Genomic DNA, 15,248 nt, shown 5'->3' with positions numbered 1-15,248 from the left:
TTGCTGGTTATTGTTTGTTGGATATTGTTGGTTTGCTGGTTATTGTTGGTTTGCTGGTTATGGTTTGTTTGCTGGTTATGGTTTGCTGGTTATTGTTTGTTTACTGGTTATTGTTTGTTTGCTGGTTGTTGTTTGTTTACTGGTTGTTGTTTGTTTGCTGGTTATTGGTTGTTTGTTTGCTGGTTATTGTTTGTTTATTGGTTATTGTTTGTTTACTGGTTATTGTTTGTTTGCTGGTTATTGTTTGAACCCTTCCTTCTTGAGATAAATTCATGGCTGGTTAATGTTTCTTCGGAGCATTCACTGATGATAGTAAGATTAAAGGTCCCTCGAATCGTTCCCTGACATGCTGTCCTACCTGTGGAAGCTGTCCACCATCTTGAGCTGTCCCCTGAGGTCCTTCTTGGTGAGGTGGTCCAGCATGCGGGCGTCCACCAGGGACTCCATGAAGTAGGAGCGGTACTGGGGCAGCCCTAGGCTGGGCAGCCACTCGTTCCCGATCCACTCGTGGTTCATGTCTCCGTAGGCCAACGTCTATCAGACAGCAAAGGGTCAGACTGGTGATGATGAGACAGGTTGGTAATAGATGAACTAATCAATACATCAGGATGACCATCAATCAACACTGACAGACAAATGTTTGGATCATCGTACACTTTCAGCAGTTCACACTTAAAGGTCCCATATTCAACACATTCACAGTGTTTTTTCAATTATAAACAGGTCTAAGTTAGTCTAAGTTGTGATGTCACAAACTAATAGTGATGTCATATGTCCGCCCTCAGCACGGCACACTGCCCAACCTTCTGTGGAAGTAAACAGCAGTCGTTCTGTCGAGGAGCCAACGAGCTACAAGAGCAAAGAAAACCTGTGATTGGTCTGAGCATGTGTCACTCAGAGAGTCAGCCAATCAGAAGAGAGGCTCACTGATATCAAAATGTCCAGACATAGTAAACAACCTATTGTTGGTGGCGCTGCACAAACATAAAACTCCTGAGATGGATTCTAGTAAAACCACAAATATAACTTCTGAAGATCAACGAGTCCAAATAAAAGACTGGAAACATTTAAATATGGGACCTTTAAAGGACTATGTATATTTATTTTGTACTAACATATTCACAGAGCTTTGTGTAAATACACTTTATTTAAATGTTACTGAGAAGAAAAGCTTCTCTTGATAATTAAAAACAATATGAAATCTGCCGTTCTGCTCTGGGAACGTATAACATGTTCTAACTTCATTCATGTTTAATCTGTTTCAAGCCTTTACTGTGTTTTACACTCTGTGGAGGTGTTGGCTGTCTGGCGTTTGTACATAGCAAGTCTGGCTTCACACAGGAACCGCAAGAGATAAAACATGTGACCGTAAACCAGTTTCTTTGAGAGCTCGTCTCTAAACTTCAGCAGGAAAACCAGGAGATAAAACCACCGAGGTACTTTATGCCTTTATATATATATAAAGTATACTTTATACTGACTGAAGCAGCAAAGAAAACACATTTATAATTAACATATAACAGGTCTGCTCCGTGTTCGCTCCATTCATGAACCAAACTAAAGGTATAAAACTGCACTCAGAACATGCAGCATGTGACTTCTTTAGGAAATGTTTAGAACCGACACTGGTGGATAATAACAGAATAATAACATAAGGTGAGTATTGATGGTTTTGGAGGGGAGGGGGATGCACACCTGGGCCCAGCTGCCCTCGTCATCGTCCTGGTGTTAGCAGGGTTAGTGAGCATGGTGAGAAGAACAGAGAGGTGAAGGGTTAGTGAGGCAGCAGTGCTGTTAAAGCAGCTTCAAGTGGAAATACAACTTTAAACTAAATATATTAAGTGAATAAAAACGTGAGGAAAATAAAAAGGCCAGACACTTTAATGATAAGGGTTTCAAACAAAAAATATAAACGGCCACAGATACACAATATAGGAGTGGGTGATGTAGATAAAATGCTATTATTATGATGTGGTTTTATAAAGTAAATATCAATATTATCTGGAGATATTATACATTTCTTACTCAGACACTACATGCAGATTTAATCTGATCATCGATTTGAAGGATTGTCCACATTGTTCAAAGATTGTAAAAGGAGAAGCCTCGTCAATGTACGAGATCCAATTACACACGGAGCCGGAGGATCTACTGTTTCAGGTTTCCATGGTAACATCACTAATGTTCTCGTACCAGCGGTCACGTTAACGTGGTGAACTCAATGATGATGTTGATGAAGAGAAGACACTCTGAATACTTCCTGATGGAGGTTGTTGGTCCTCCTGCTCCGTGCTGCGTTCAGGAACACTCTGGACTTATTGGTCCTTCTGCTCCTTGCACAGCACCGTGCTGCCTTCAGGAACACTGTGAACTTATTGGTCCTCCTGCTCCGTGTGCAGCACCGTGCTGCATTCAGAAACACTCTGGACTTATTGATCCTCCTGCTCCATGCGCAGCACCGTGCTGCCTTCAGGAACACTGTGAACTTATTGGTCCTCCTGCTCTGTGTGCAGCACCGTGCTGCGTTCAGGAACACTGTGAACTTATTGGTCCTCCTGCTCCGTGTGCAGCACCGTGCTGCCTTCAGAAACACTCTGGACTTATTGATCCTCCTGCTCCGTGCACAGCACCGTGGTGCCTTCAGGAACACTGTGACCTTATTGGTCCTCCTGCTCCGTGCGCAGCACCGTGCTGCCTTCAGGAACACTCTCTAAATGGTATCACCCAACCCTAACAAAGTGTATCGGAAAGAGCTCCATTAAAACCAGAAGTACAGTTAAAGGTGTCAGAGGGAGGAAGTCCTCATGATTACCATCTCTTCTTCTGGACAAGATATTTTTGTAGAACAGAAACACACAGAAGGTAAAGAAACAGGAAGTCACTAACACCAACAAGGAAGAAAGGAAAGGCACCAACTAGTAGAGAATCTGGTCTCGTTTCAAGCTGCCTGGTGCGTCTCCATGGCGACAGCCTGGTAAACATGCAGTGAAGAAGATCCAGGTGATCTGAAGGCAGCTTGAAAGGAGGCTCCAGATATCACCTGTTCACCAGGTAGACTAACCGTAGGAGGAGTGGCTGCCAAACTCTCCATCTCTTCATGTGTGACCCAAACGTTTCCTGTGGTCTGATCATGTGACACCCCCCCCCAATCACAGGTATGTAAGAAGGAAGAGTGATGAAGGACAGAGAGAGAGAGAGGTCATGAAGAAGGTCATGTTAGTTCAAATCAAAGGTGGATTCATTCAGTCATTAGTACGATGAGAAGTTGACATGTTCATGTTTAAAGAGTCACGTTATTCAGAAGACCAGAGAGGTTTCATGAACACGTCTTCACTAACAGTCTAAGAGCATCATTAACATGTTTACATGTCTTCATGTGATCCCTACAGCATAATGAGAGAGAGTGTGTGAGTGTGTGTGTGTGTGTACCGTTCTGGAAGTGGGCGGGGCCGACGGGCTGGTCAGAGACATGATCTCCTGGATGGCGAGGCGGAGCTTCAGACGGTGGAGCGGGTTGCTGATCCCGATCTCTCTCTGGATCTCCGTGTCCGACAGCGCCGACATGATGGCCCCGCTCTTCACGTTAGCACGACACGCCGCCACGTACCAGGCCGGCATGCCCACCCATAGCTGGCCACCAGGGGGCAGAGGAGCAGAGACAGGCATGAGGGCAACTGAGCGGCTCCTCATGTTTAGAACATTTATTCACATAGCTGAGCTCCACCCACAGCTGGCCACCAGAGGGCGGAGCAGAGACATGTTACTGACATGCTTTACACCTAGTTTCAATAGTCAGCTGGATCTCATCAGAGACCTTATAAATCATTTTATATGTCAGCTCTGGAAATTAAACCAGTTTCTGATGCCAGGATTTATTTTTCATTACATCAACATAATCATTTTCATTAAATCAACATGCCAGTTTAACAAGGAGAATCTTTATCAGAGAGCAGCCATGTTGTGTTCCAATGTCCTACCTCCAGCCACACCACCACCGTCGGGCCGTCCCACTGGGCGAACGGGAGGCCCTGCCTCCGGGCCTCCTCCAGCAGCTCATGTCTGACACACAACACGGTTACATCACGTTAACAACTACACACAATACTAACACACCCCTCAACATGCACTCATCATGTACACACATGTTCATGACATGCAGAGTGAGAACAAAGAGCAGTGAGAGGAAACACAGGAAGTGAAACCAACACATAAAGGAAACCTTTCAGTTTAACCAGAACACATGTTAATCAGAACTGGGTCTCAGGAGAACCTCACTAGTCAGTACAGTGTTCTGTGAGTCCATGTGGAGGACTTTAGGATGAAGACAGGTTCTGGACATGCTTGGATGGAGAACAGACTGTCTGAACAGAACATCCTCTTCATGCACATTCTCAGTTTATCATGAAGGAACATCAGTTTAGTCTGGAGCAACAGAACACTGCTGGTTGTGCCCACTAGAGGGGGCTGGAGCACCGACAGGTCTGATGTCATAGAGGATCAAACAGAGCATGTTTCAGTCAGATAACTTCTAGTAAACTATAAACTAAAGTTGATCTTCTCATCAACATCTTAATAACTATCTGTGTATTAAATATCCTTCCTCCAGTTGAAGAACGTCATGCTGCCATCAGGAAGCTGCAACAGGAACATTTCTCGCATACATCGGTGTTAGTGAAGCTCCTCTGTGGAGAGCAGGTAAAGAGCAGCATGGAAAAGCCATCAGGCATTCACAGGGACAGTTTGAGGTCCTCAGGATTACCGGAGAGGTCAGCGTGAAGCCAAGAGAGGAAGGAGATATGGCAAGACACGAGCAACATGAACCCACTTACCCGCTCTTTGGACTACACATGAATGAGAAGAGATGAAGATGAAACAAAAACAGAAGAGGGAGGTTGGTCAAATAAATAAAGAGAGAAAGAGTTGATACTGATCCAGAAACTACATTTATCATGACTGTAATATAACTGGAAGAATAAAACATAAATAAACATGGTGTTGAGGATGGTGGTGGGGTGGTGGTGTTATTAAGTCTTATTAAGACTGTAGTTCCGTGATGGCAGAAAGGGGGCAGGGCTTATAAGAAGACACCTACTTCTTCTGCAGCTTCCTGTTCTTGTCAACGGGCCCCCCCAGGGTGCCCATCCCCAGGCCGTCCTTCAGAGAGCTCTCGGCTTCAGGAGTCCCAGCTGGAACACAAACATCGTATCTAGTGAATCCTGTGATGTCGTCAGTCCTCCAGTCACACACATTTATTATGTGACTGTTACCATACAAATTCTTTGATCTGGTGGCAGTTGTTATAATTTGTGGAGTCTTAATTGAGATTTTTATGTAAAATTCCAGGAATTAAAAAAAAGTCTAAAAAGAAAAATTAGATTTTTTTTTTTTTAGCACTACCTGATAAAGGAATAAATGTCATCACTGCCTGTGATAAAAAAAAAAAAAAAAAAAAAAAAAAAAAAAAAAAAATCCTGCTGCACATCACAGAAATGTTATTTATTTATTGAACTCAGAGAACCACAGGGCTCAAAGCTGCGTATGTTTCCAGATCCGACCGTCTGCTACTCAATTCATGTTCATTCAACACAGACCTGCTGGATATGCACACAAACCAACACACGTCTCTGACAACTGAACCTGTTATTTTAACATACAGTAATATGGAATCACTTCCTTTGATAATAAACATTTAATTAGATCATTTTAATGTGAAGACCACATTTCCCACAAACTCCATCACTTCCCGTTTCTCCTCAGAGGATTATCTGGAGCTGATAGGAGGCAGAGCTCCTGTCAACATTGCGATAATTCCTGCGAACCCAGTGAACTATAAAGGGAGTGATCCTGGAGGAGTGAACCCGGGGGGGGGGGGGGGGGGGGGTCTGACCTTGGCTGGGGGAATCTTTGCCGGGGATGCTGGGTCGGCCCTTGTCTTTCTTCCCAAACAGGCGTCCGATGGAGGACTTGATGCTCTTCTTCTTGGCTGCTTTGTTCAGAGAGTCCTGGCTGCTGCTGCTGCTGCTGGGGTTGCTGCCTCCGTCCTGCAGGAGACTACAGGAGGCTCACAGTTAGACGGACCGGCACCACACAGCTGAGTACCGCGGACACCAGCACACCTTCTTACCCTCGGAGGTCTCGGATGTCCTCCTGGCTGGCAGCGTGCCCTGCCTCCCTGCTGAGGCGCATGGAGCGTGGGGTGGTGGGGGGGGACGTCTCACAGTGGATGGTGGCCTTGTCGTCCTGAGCAGACTACAGATAGTTCAAATACACGTTAATAAAAGAGAGTGAAGAAAACTGTTCTCTGCTCAAAGTAGAAACTTTCACATTAATGTCAGTTTGTAAATCAGCTGCTTCCACTTCAGACACACTGTATATCAACACCAGGATCATATTGAGCACAATATTAAGGTACAGTTATGTTATTGCTTTCAAAATGACAATAAAAACAGAACATCTCGCTCCTAAAAGTAAAAATTAACTCAACTGCAGATATTTTTAATTTATTTTAACCTTTATTTCACCAGAAAAGGTCCCGCTGAGATTAGAAAATCTCTCTTTCATGTCTTGGACAGGAGTCCTGTCTGGAAATGCTATAAAACTGCAAAACGATGTTCCCTAAACGCCTCATGGTTTCAGTAGATGTCACAGGTCGGGCTCGGTGGAAAAAATGTTTGAGAGTTAAAGAAGGCGTGATATCATTTTATATCATATATTAAATATCAAATCGATGACGTATTAGTGTGGATGTATCCTGAGTATTGAAAGATGACATGTTTTGATACGAGGTTGTATCGAAGCGATGTGCTCGGTGTACTAAAAGTACAAAAGTTTGGTACCCAACTGAAAGATTTTTGATTTGCTAATATGGATTATATAAAAGGTCAGAAGTACCAAACTGGAAGGACTGATCAATAATCTAACAGCTGCAGCTGTGTAACATAACACATGTAGAACATTCAGATCACAAAGATAAAGACACACATCAGAAAATTGTATGCAGCAAGGTGACTTCACACCGGATGGTGAGTTCAGGGACGGGATGGAGAATACAGCTGGACATTATGGATAAGAGTCGGGGGGTGGAGGGGGTGTTATTGATCAGTCAGCCAGTGAAGCAGCTTCTAGTTTACCTTCCTGCGATGCTTGCGCAGGTCACTAGGCTGAAGCATGGCAAAAAAAGGAGAGGAGAGAAGCAGTTAGTGAGACACACAACAGATCACAAACACACACACACACACACACACACACACACACACACACACTGGAAACCAGAGAAACTGTCAGTTTAAATGTGAAATTAATACGTTAAATTACTGAGAATAAAGTCTGCAGGAGGATCAGGACACTGCAAAGCAACCAGGATGGAGGGGCGGAGTTAGAAGGAGGAGTTAGGAGGAGGGACGCGGAGTCAGAGTGGGGTGGGGGGGGGTGCAGCCTCGCCCACAGAAACACAAATAATTAAGTGAATGAAACCATTGATGACATGAACATGAACGGTTCAACCATGTAGGACAGGGAGCAGCGAACAGCTGGTTGGGTTGACCTCTGACCTCATCAGGTTCTGATGTCTCTCCTCATATTTCACACTGAGCACTGATTTCTCTTCTGCATTCCTCATAGACCTGCCATCAGCAGAACCAATAAACCGTCAGCAGAACCAGCCGGTTGCATGCAGTCGGCCTGCCCCAGGAGGAAAACAGCTAATCACTCAGTTCCTGTGCTCAGAGGCCCGACAGGGAGCAGATCAGGAGATACAACAGGAAACAGGAAGAGGAACTGGAGCAGGGAGCAGAACATCAACTTCATCTCTTCTTCTTTTAAAGAATTAGGACATGTAGATGACTTTCACTGAAGCTTTTGACACAATGTGATGGAACCAAGAAGTAGACGTGTTAAACATGTTTCCTGGACAACCAACAGCCACACTCCTTCACACCCTCGTTCAATACACTACATTTAAATCCCTCAGAGCAAACGACTTGGATTTGATAATACAGGTGTTATACCCGTTATAATACCTGTATTTTAGCTGTATTATACCTGTTATTATACCTGTATTATCCCTGTTATAATACCTGTATTTTACCTGTATTATACCTGTTATTATACCTGTATTATCCCTGTTATAATACCTGCATTATACCCGTTATAATACCTGTATTTTAGCTGTATTATACCTGTTATTATACCTGTATTATCCCTGTTATAATACCTGTATTTTACCTCTATTATACCTGTTATTATACCTGTATTATCCCTATTATAATACCTGTATTATACCCGTTATAATACCTGTATTATCCCTGTTATAATACCTGTATTTTACCTGTATTATACCTGTTATTATACCTGTATTATCCCTGTTATAATACCTGCATTATCCCTGTTATAATACCTGTATTATCCCCGTTATAATACCTGTTATTATACCTGTTATAATACCTGTATTATCCCCGTTATAATACGTTATTATCCATTATAATACCTGTACTATCCCCATTATACCTGTATTATACCCGTTATAATTCCAACAATAAGCCGTGGATCACCAGTGACCTGAAAGTTCTTCTTAATAAGAAGAAAGCAGCCTTCAGGTCTGGGGACAGGGACGAGCTCAGGAGAGTGCAGCGCCACCTGAAGGAGAAGCTCAAGGAGTGCAAGGACTCCTACAGGAGGAAGCTGGAGGCCAAACTCCAGCAGAACAACGTGAGGGAGGTGTGGACCGGTATGAAGGAGATTACTGGGTTCAAGGGGAGAGAGAGACAACCAGGGGGAACCTGGAGAGGAACAACCAGGGGGAACCTGGAGAGGAACAACCAGGGGGAACCTGGAGAGGAACAACCAGGGGGAACCTGGAGAGGAACAACCAGGGGGAACCTGGAGAGGAACAACCAGGAGGAATCTGGAGAGGAACAATCAGGGGGAACCTGGAGAGGTCAAATGAACTAAACTGTTTCTTCAACAGGTTTAGTTCACCACCCTCATCTGTCTCCTCCACACCTTACACCTCCCAAACACCTCTGCTGCCTCCCCCCTCCTCCCTCTGCGCCCCCTGGTGAACTGCATAGAGCCCTCAATCTCAAAGGGCTCTTCCTCCATCGACACCTCGACCCCCCCCCCCTCACCCCCCTCTCTGTGACGACTGGCCAGGTTAGGAGACAGCTGGAGAGACTCCACCAGCGCAAGGCTGCAGGACCTGACGGCATCAGCCCAGTGGTCCTGAAGACCTGCGCCGTCCAGCTGGCTGAGGTCCTACAACACCTCTTCAACCTGAGCCTGAAGCAGGAGGAAGTCCCGGTGCTGTGGAAGACATCCTGCCTGGTTCCAGTCCCCGAGAAGACGACTCCATCTGGCCTCAACGACTATCGACCGGTTGCCTTCACATCTCATGTGATGAAGGTGCTGGAGAGGCTGGTCTTGGCCCACCTCAGGCCGCTGGTGAAATCTTCTCTGGACCCTCTGCAATTTGCGTACCAGCCTCATGTGGGAGTGGACGATGCCATCATCTGCCTGCTGCAACGAGCTCAGTCTCACCTGGATGGAACCAGTGACTCTGTGAGAATCACTTTCTTTGATTTCTCCAGTGCATTCAACACCATCCAACCACTGCTGCTGAGTGAGAAGCTGCGGGTGGTGGAGGTTGGGGGGGTGGACACATCCACCGTCTCCTGGATCACTGACTACCTGACAGGCAGACCACAGTTTGTCCGTCTGGGCAGTGTTCTGTCTGATACGGTGGTCAGTGGTACTGGAGCTCCTCAGGGAACTGTTCTGTCTCCCTTCCTGTTCACCTTATACACCACTGACTTCCAGAACAACTCAGAGTCAAGACATCTGCAGAAGTTCTCTGATGACTCTGCAGTGGACGGATGTATAAGGGATGGACGGGAGGATGAGTACAGGGCAGTAGTGGAGGACTTTGTGGAGTGGGCTGGTAGAAATCACCTCCTCCTGAACGTGTTCAAGACCAGAGAGATGGTGGTCGACTTCAGGAGGAAGACGACGGCTCCACAACCGCTGAGAGTTCTGGGAGAGGAGGTGGACATGGTTGAGGAGTACAAGTACATGGGTATGTCCATCGACAACAGACTGAACTGGAAGACCAACATCAACGCTGTCTACAAGAAGGGGATGAGTCGACTCTTTTTCTTGAGGAAACTTCAATCCTTCAATGTGTGCAGCGAGATGTTGGAGATGTTCTACCATCTGTTGTGGCCAGTGCATTGTACTTCGCTGTGGTCTGCTGGGGGAGCAGCATTGGAGCCGGTGACACCAACAGACTTAACAAACTGGTTAAGAAGGCCGGCTCCATTATTGGCTGCAAACTGGACAGTCTGGAAAAGGTGGTGGAGAGGAGGACGCTGAACAAACTATTATCCATATTGGATAATCCTGACCACCCTCTCCACCACCTGCTGCAGGGACAGCGGAGCACTTTCTCTAAAAGATTCCTCCAGCTCCGCTGTCACAAGGACAGATACAGGAGATCATTCCTGCCCACTGCAATAAGACTGTACAATAACTCACCTCTGACAAAATCCATCACAGTACAATAACACTGTTGACTGTGTTTCTTGGTTTGTTTGTATATAATATATATAGATATATACTGTACTGTATATATATACCTATATATATATATAGATATAGATATAATATATAATATATATAGATATATAATGTACTGTATATACTGTGCATTTTATATTTTTTTTACTGCTATTTACTGCTATTTTATTGCTTTTCTATTATTATATTCTATTCTATTATTTTATTCTATTATTTCTATTATTATCTTATTGCTTCTGTATGCTGCTGTAGCGAAAAAATTTCCCCTCGGGGATTAATAAAGTAAATACCTACCTACCATACCTACCTACCTACCATAATACCTGTCCTATACCTGTTATTATACCTGTTATAATACCTGTATTATCCACGTTATAATACCTGTACTATCCCCGTTATACCTGTACTATCCCCGTTATAATACCTGTACAATCCCCGTTATAATACCTGTACTATACCCGTTTTAATACCTGTACTATCCCCGTTATAATACCTGTACTATACCCGTTTTAATACCTGTATTATCCCCGTTATAATACCTGTACTATCCCCGTTATACCTGTATTATACCCGTTTTAATACCTGTACTATCCCCGTTTTAATACCTGTACTATCCCCGTTATAATACCTGTACTATCCCCATTATACCTGTATTATACCCGTTATAATACCTGTTATTATATCTGTTATAATACCTGTACTACCCTGTTATAATACCTGTACAATCCCCGTTATAATACCTGTTATTATACCCGTTATAATACCTGTACTATCCCCGTTATAATCCCTGTACTATCCCCGTTATAATACCTGTTATTATCCCCGTTATAATATCTGTACTATCCCCGTTATAATACCTGTATTATCCCTGTTATAATACCTGTTATTATCCCCGTTATACCTGTATTATACCCGTTATAATACCTGTACTATACCTGTATTATACCTGTTATAATACCTGTACTATACCTGTATTATATGTGTTATCATACCTGTATTATACCTGTTATAATACGTTTTATACCCGTTATAATACCTGTACTATACCTGTATTATACGTGTTATAATACCTGTATTATACCTGTTATAATACGTTTTATAGCCGTTATAATCCCTGTATTATACCTGTTATAATACCTGTATTATATCCGTTATAACACCTGTATTATACCCGTTATAATACCTGTATTATCCCTGTTGTTATTATACCTGTATTATACCCGTTAAAATCCCTGCATTATACCCGTTATAACACCTGTATTATACCTGTTATAACACCTGTATTATACCTGTTATTATCCCTGTTATAATACCCGTTATTATACTTGTTATAATACCTGTATTATCCCTGTTATTATACCCATTATAATACCTGTATTATACCTGTTATAATACCTGTATTATACTCTGGGGGGCACGGGAGGGGGCAGACTGCACCCACCCAGGGAGGAACACAGGCTGCAGTAGGAGGGAGGGAGGGGGGAGGAGGGAAGGGGGAAGGGGGGCTTTGCAGGTACCTGGAGGTATGGAGCATAGCTATAGGTCTGAGGGGGGGGGCTGAAGCCAGTCGCACCATAAGGCAGGTAAGTTACAGTCTGCTGGGAGAGGGAGCTCTGGATGATGCAAGGGTCATAGCAATACTGCTACAGTGAAGGGGGGGTTGGGAGGGGTCAGTTACACTGATGAGAGGAGGAATTAATACACAACATCAACGTGGAGCACAAACACTCTTCAAGTTAAACAAATAAAATGATTGTTAACAACAAGCAGCACTGTGCTGCGTTCAGGAACACACACTGTCTGTTCCTAAAGTTCAATATGTTGCTCAGTGTAGTTGTTGATACTGAGTGGGATACAGGAAGTAAAGGAAGTGTTACCAAGGTCATGACCCCCATCCGGTCCAGCTCTCTGTTGGGGCTGCGGGGGATGCGTCTGGGGGTGGAGTGACCCGACCCGGGCGGAGAGCTGCCCAACGAGGAGCCGGTACACAGCGAGGGAGGGATGGAGCTCATGGAGCGGAAGCGTCCTCCCAGACTGTCTCCGCTGCCGACCCGACACTCGATCTCCTCGGCCCGGATCGCCGTGCTCTCCTTCTCCTCCTGGATCATCCTGCAGGTCAGAGGAACCACAGGAGAGCGAACGTCATCATGTAGAAGAAGAAAACGAGGGGACGTGAGGTGAGCGGTCCGAGTGGTGCTACCTGATTTCATTGTTTATAGCATCCAGCTGCTCCTGCAGCATTAAGGCCAGCGTTTGTGCATCGGCCTGACCAGCAGGGGACAGCAGGTCCACCGAGCTGAACATGGTCTCCTGGTCCTCCTCCAGGTCTGACGCGTCCATGTCACTCTCGAAGGCTTGGGCCACGTTGGCCAGCACGTTGGCCTGCTGCATGCGCTCCCACTCCTGCTCATTTAACGTCTGCACCTGGAGTCATGGATACAGGTGACACGCAGACATCAGAGCACATCATGAAGGGAGAAGAAGATGATAACGAAGAAGACAGGAAGCTGAACATACAGCACACACAGACGTGTCATCATCTGCAGCTCACTGACTTACATGTCGCTGATGTCCACAATGGAAGCAAAGAAAGAAGTGGAGAAGAAGAAAAATCATCAGAGTCACACAGGGGAAGGAAGGAAAACACCGTACAGGTGACATGTTATGTTATATTAGAGAGGAGGACATGAAAACACATTAAAACAAGAATTCATCTGCAGAAAACATTTTGAAGAGAACCTCCACCAGGAGGGTGTTCATCGCTCAGATCTACTTCTCACCTACCGTCATCAGATAAATGGAGCAAGGATCAGATAACAGAAACTGTGGATGTTAGAGTGCATCTACCGCTGATCATTAGTTCAAGTTGTGCAGTGTTCATGAGTTCATGTGCAGTGTTCATGAGTTCATGTTGTACGGTGTTCATTGGTAATGTTGTACGGTGTTCATTAATAATGTTGTACGGTGTTCATTAATAATGTTGTACAGTGTTCATTAGTAATGTTGTACCCTGTTCATTAATAATGTTGTACAGTGTTCATTAATAATGTTGTACGGTGTTCATTAATAATGTTGTACGGTGTTCATTAGTAATGTTGTACCCTGTTCATTAATAATGTTGTACAGTGTTCATTAATAATGTTGTACAGCGTTCATTAATAATGTTGTACAGTGTTCATTAGTAATGTTGTACCCTGTTCATTAATAATGTTGTACAGTGTTCATTAATAATGTTGTACAGCGTTCATTAATAATGTTGTACAGTGTTCATTAGTAATTTTGTAGTGTTCATTAATAATGTTTTACAGTGTTCATTAGTAATGTTGTACGGTGTTCATTTGTAAAGTTGGAGTGTTCATTAATAATGTTGTAGTGTTCATTAGTAATGTTGTACGGTGTTCATTAGTAATGTTTTACAGTGTTCATTAGTAATGTTGTACGGTGTTCATTTGTAAAGTTGGAGTGTTCATTAATAATGTTGTAGTGTTCATTAGTAATGTTGTACGGTGTTCATTAGTCATATTGTACGTGTTCATTAATGTTGTACGGTGTTCATTAGTAATGTTGTACAGTGTTCATTAGTAATGTTGTACAGTGTTCATTAGTAATGTTGTACGTGTTCATGAGTAATGTTGTACAGTGTTCATCAGTAATGTTGTACGGTGTTCATTAGTCATATTGTACGTGTTCATTAATGTTGTACGGTGTTCATTAGTAATGTTGTACAGTGTTCATTAGTAATGTTGTACAGTGTTCATTAGTAATGTTGTACGTGTTCATGAGTAATGTTGTACAGTGTTCATTAGTAATGTTGTACGGTGTTCATTAGTAATGTTGTACAGTGTTCATTAGTAATGTTGTACGTGTTCATTAGTAATGTTGTACAGTGTTCATTAGTAATGCTGTACGGTGTTCATGAGTAATGTTGTACAGTGTTCATCAGTAATGTTGTACGGTGTTCATCAGTAATGTTGTACAGTGTTCATCAGTAATGTTGTACGGTGTTCATTAGTAATGTTGTACAGTGTTCATTAGTAATGTTGTACGGTGTTCATCAGTAATGTTGTACAGTGTTCATCAGTAATGTTGTACGGTGTTCATTAGTAATGTTGTACGGTGTTCATCAGTAATGTTGTACAGTGTTCATTAGTAATGTTGTACAGTGTTCATCAGTAATGTTGTACGGTGTTCATTAGTCATGTTGTAGGTATTCATTAATGTTTTACAGTGTTCATTAGTAATGTTGTACGGTGTTCATTAGTAATGTTTTACAGTGTTCATTAGTAATGTTGTACGGTGTTCATTTGTAAAGTTGGAGTGTTCATTAATAATGTTGTAGTGTTCATTAGTAATGTTGTACGGTGTTCATTTGTAAAGTTGGAGTGTTCATTAATAATGTTGTAGTGTTCATTAGTAATGTTGTACGGTGTTCATTAGTCATATTGTACGTGTTCATTAATGTTGTACGGTGTTCATTAGTAATGTTGTACAGTGTTCAGTAGTAATGTTGTACAGTGTTCAGTGGTAATGTTGTACAGTGTTCATTGGTAATGTTGTACAGTGTTCATTAGTAATGTTGTACAGTGTTCATTGGTAATGTTGTACAGTGTTCATTGGTAATGTTGTACAGTGTTCATTAGTAATGTTGTACAGTGTTCATTGGTAATGTTGTACAGTGT

The 15,248-nt window shown here is 43.3% G+C and overlaps 1 protein-coding gene across 7 annotated transcripts in view; it reads right to left on the bottom strand.

The window, feature by feature from the left end:
- ppfia1 (PTPRF interacting protein alpha 1) overlaps positions 1-15,248 on the bottom strand; it is a 44,753-nt gene that overhangs the window by 5,171 nt on the left and 24,334 nt on the right. For 3 of the 7 annotated variants that reach the window (XM_069139598.1, XM_069139597.1, XM_069139599.1), the window contains exons 15-25: positions 12,770-12,993; positions 12,447-12,678; positions 7,131-7,160; positions 6,125-6,249; positions 5,888-6,051; positions 5,093-5,186; positions 3,978-4,059; positions 3,430-3,630; positions 3,062-3,124; positions 1,696-1,722; positions 359-534 (exon numbers count right to left, since the gene is read on the bottom strand). In XM_069139598.1, coding sequence (XP_068995699.1) covers positions 359-534; positions 1,696-1,722; positions 3,062-3,124; positions 3,430-3,630; positions 3,978-4,059; positions 5,093-5,186; positions 5,888-6,051; positions 6,125-6,249; positions 7,131-7,160; positions 12,447-12,678; positions 12,770-12,993 — 1,418 coding nt within the window. The remainder of the gene's footprint in view (positions 1-358; positions 535-1,695; positions 1,723-3,061; positions 3,125-3,429; positions 3,631-3,977; positions 4,060-5,092; positions 5,187-5,887; positions 6,052-6,124; positions 6,250-7,130; positions 7,161-12,446; positions 12,679-12,769; positions 12,994-15,248) is intronic. The other 4 variants (XM_069139603.1, XM_069139602.1, XM_069139601.1 and 1 more) reach the window with 3 other exon arrangements.

Source organism: Embiotoca jacksoni, unplaced genomic scaffold (genome assembly GCF_022577435.1).
Source record: "Embiotoca jacksoni isolate LCO1_2020_lvr unplaced genomic scaffold, fEmbJac1.0.p SCAF_84, whole genome shotgun sequence".
NCBI classification, from domain to species: Eukaryota; Metazoa; Chordata; class Actinopteri; family Embiotocidae; genus Embiotoca; species Embiotoca jacksoni.
Note: the sequence above shows the minus strand (reverse complement) of the source record. Positions and strands in the feature narration are given on the sequence as shown.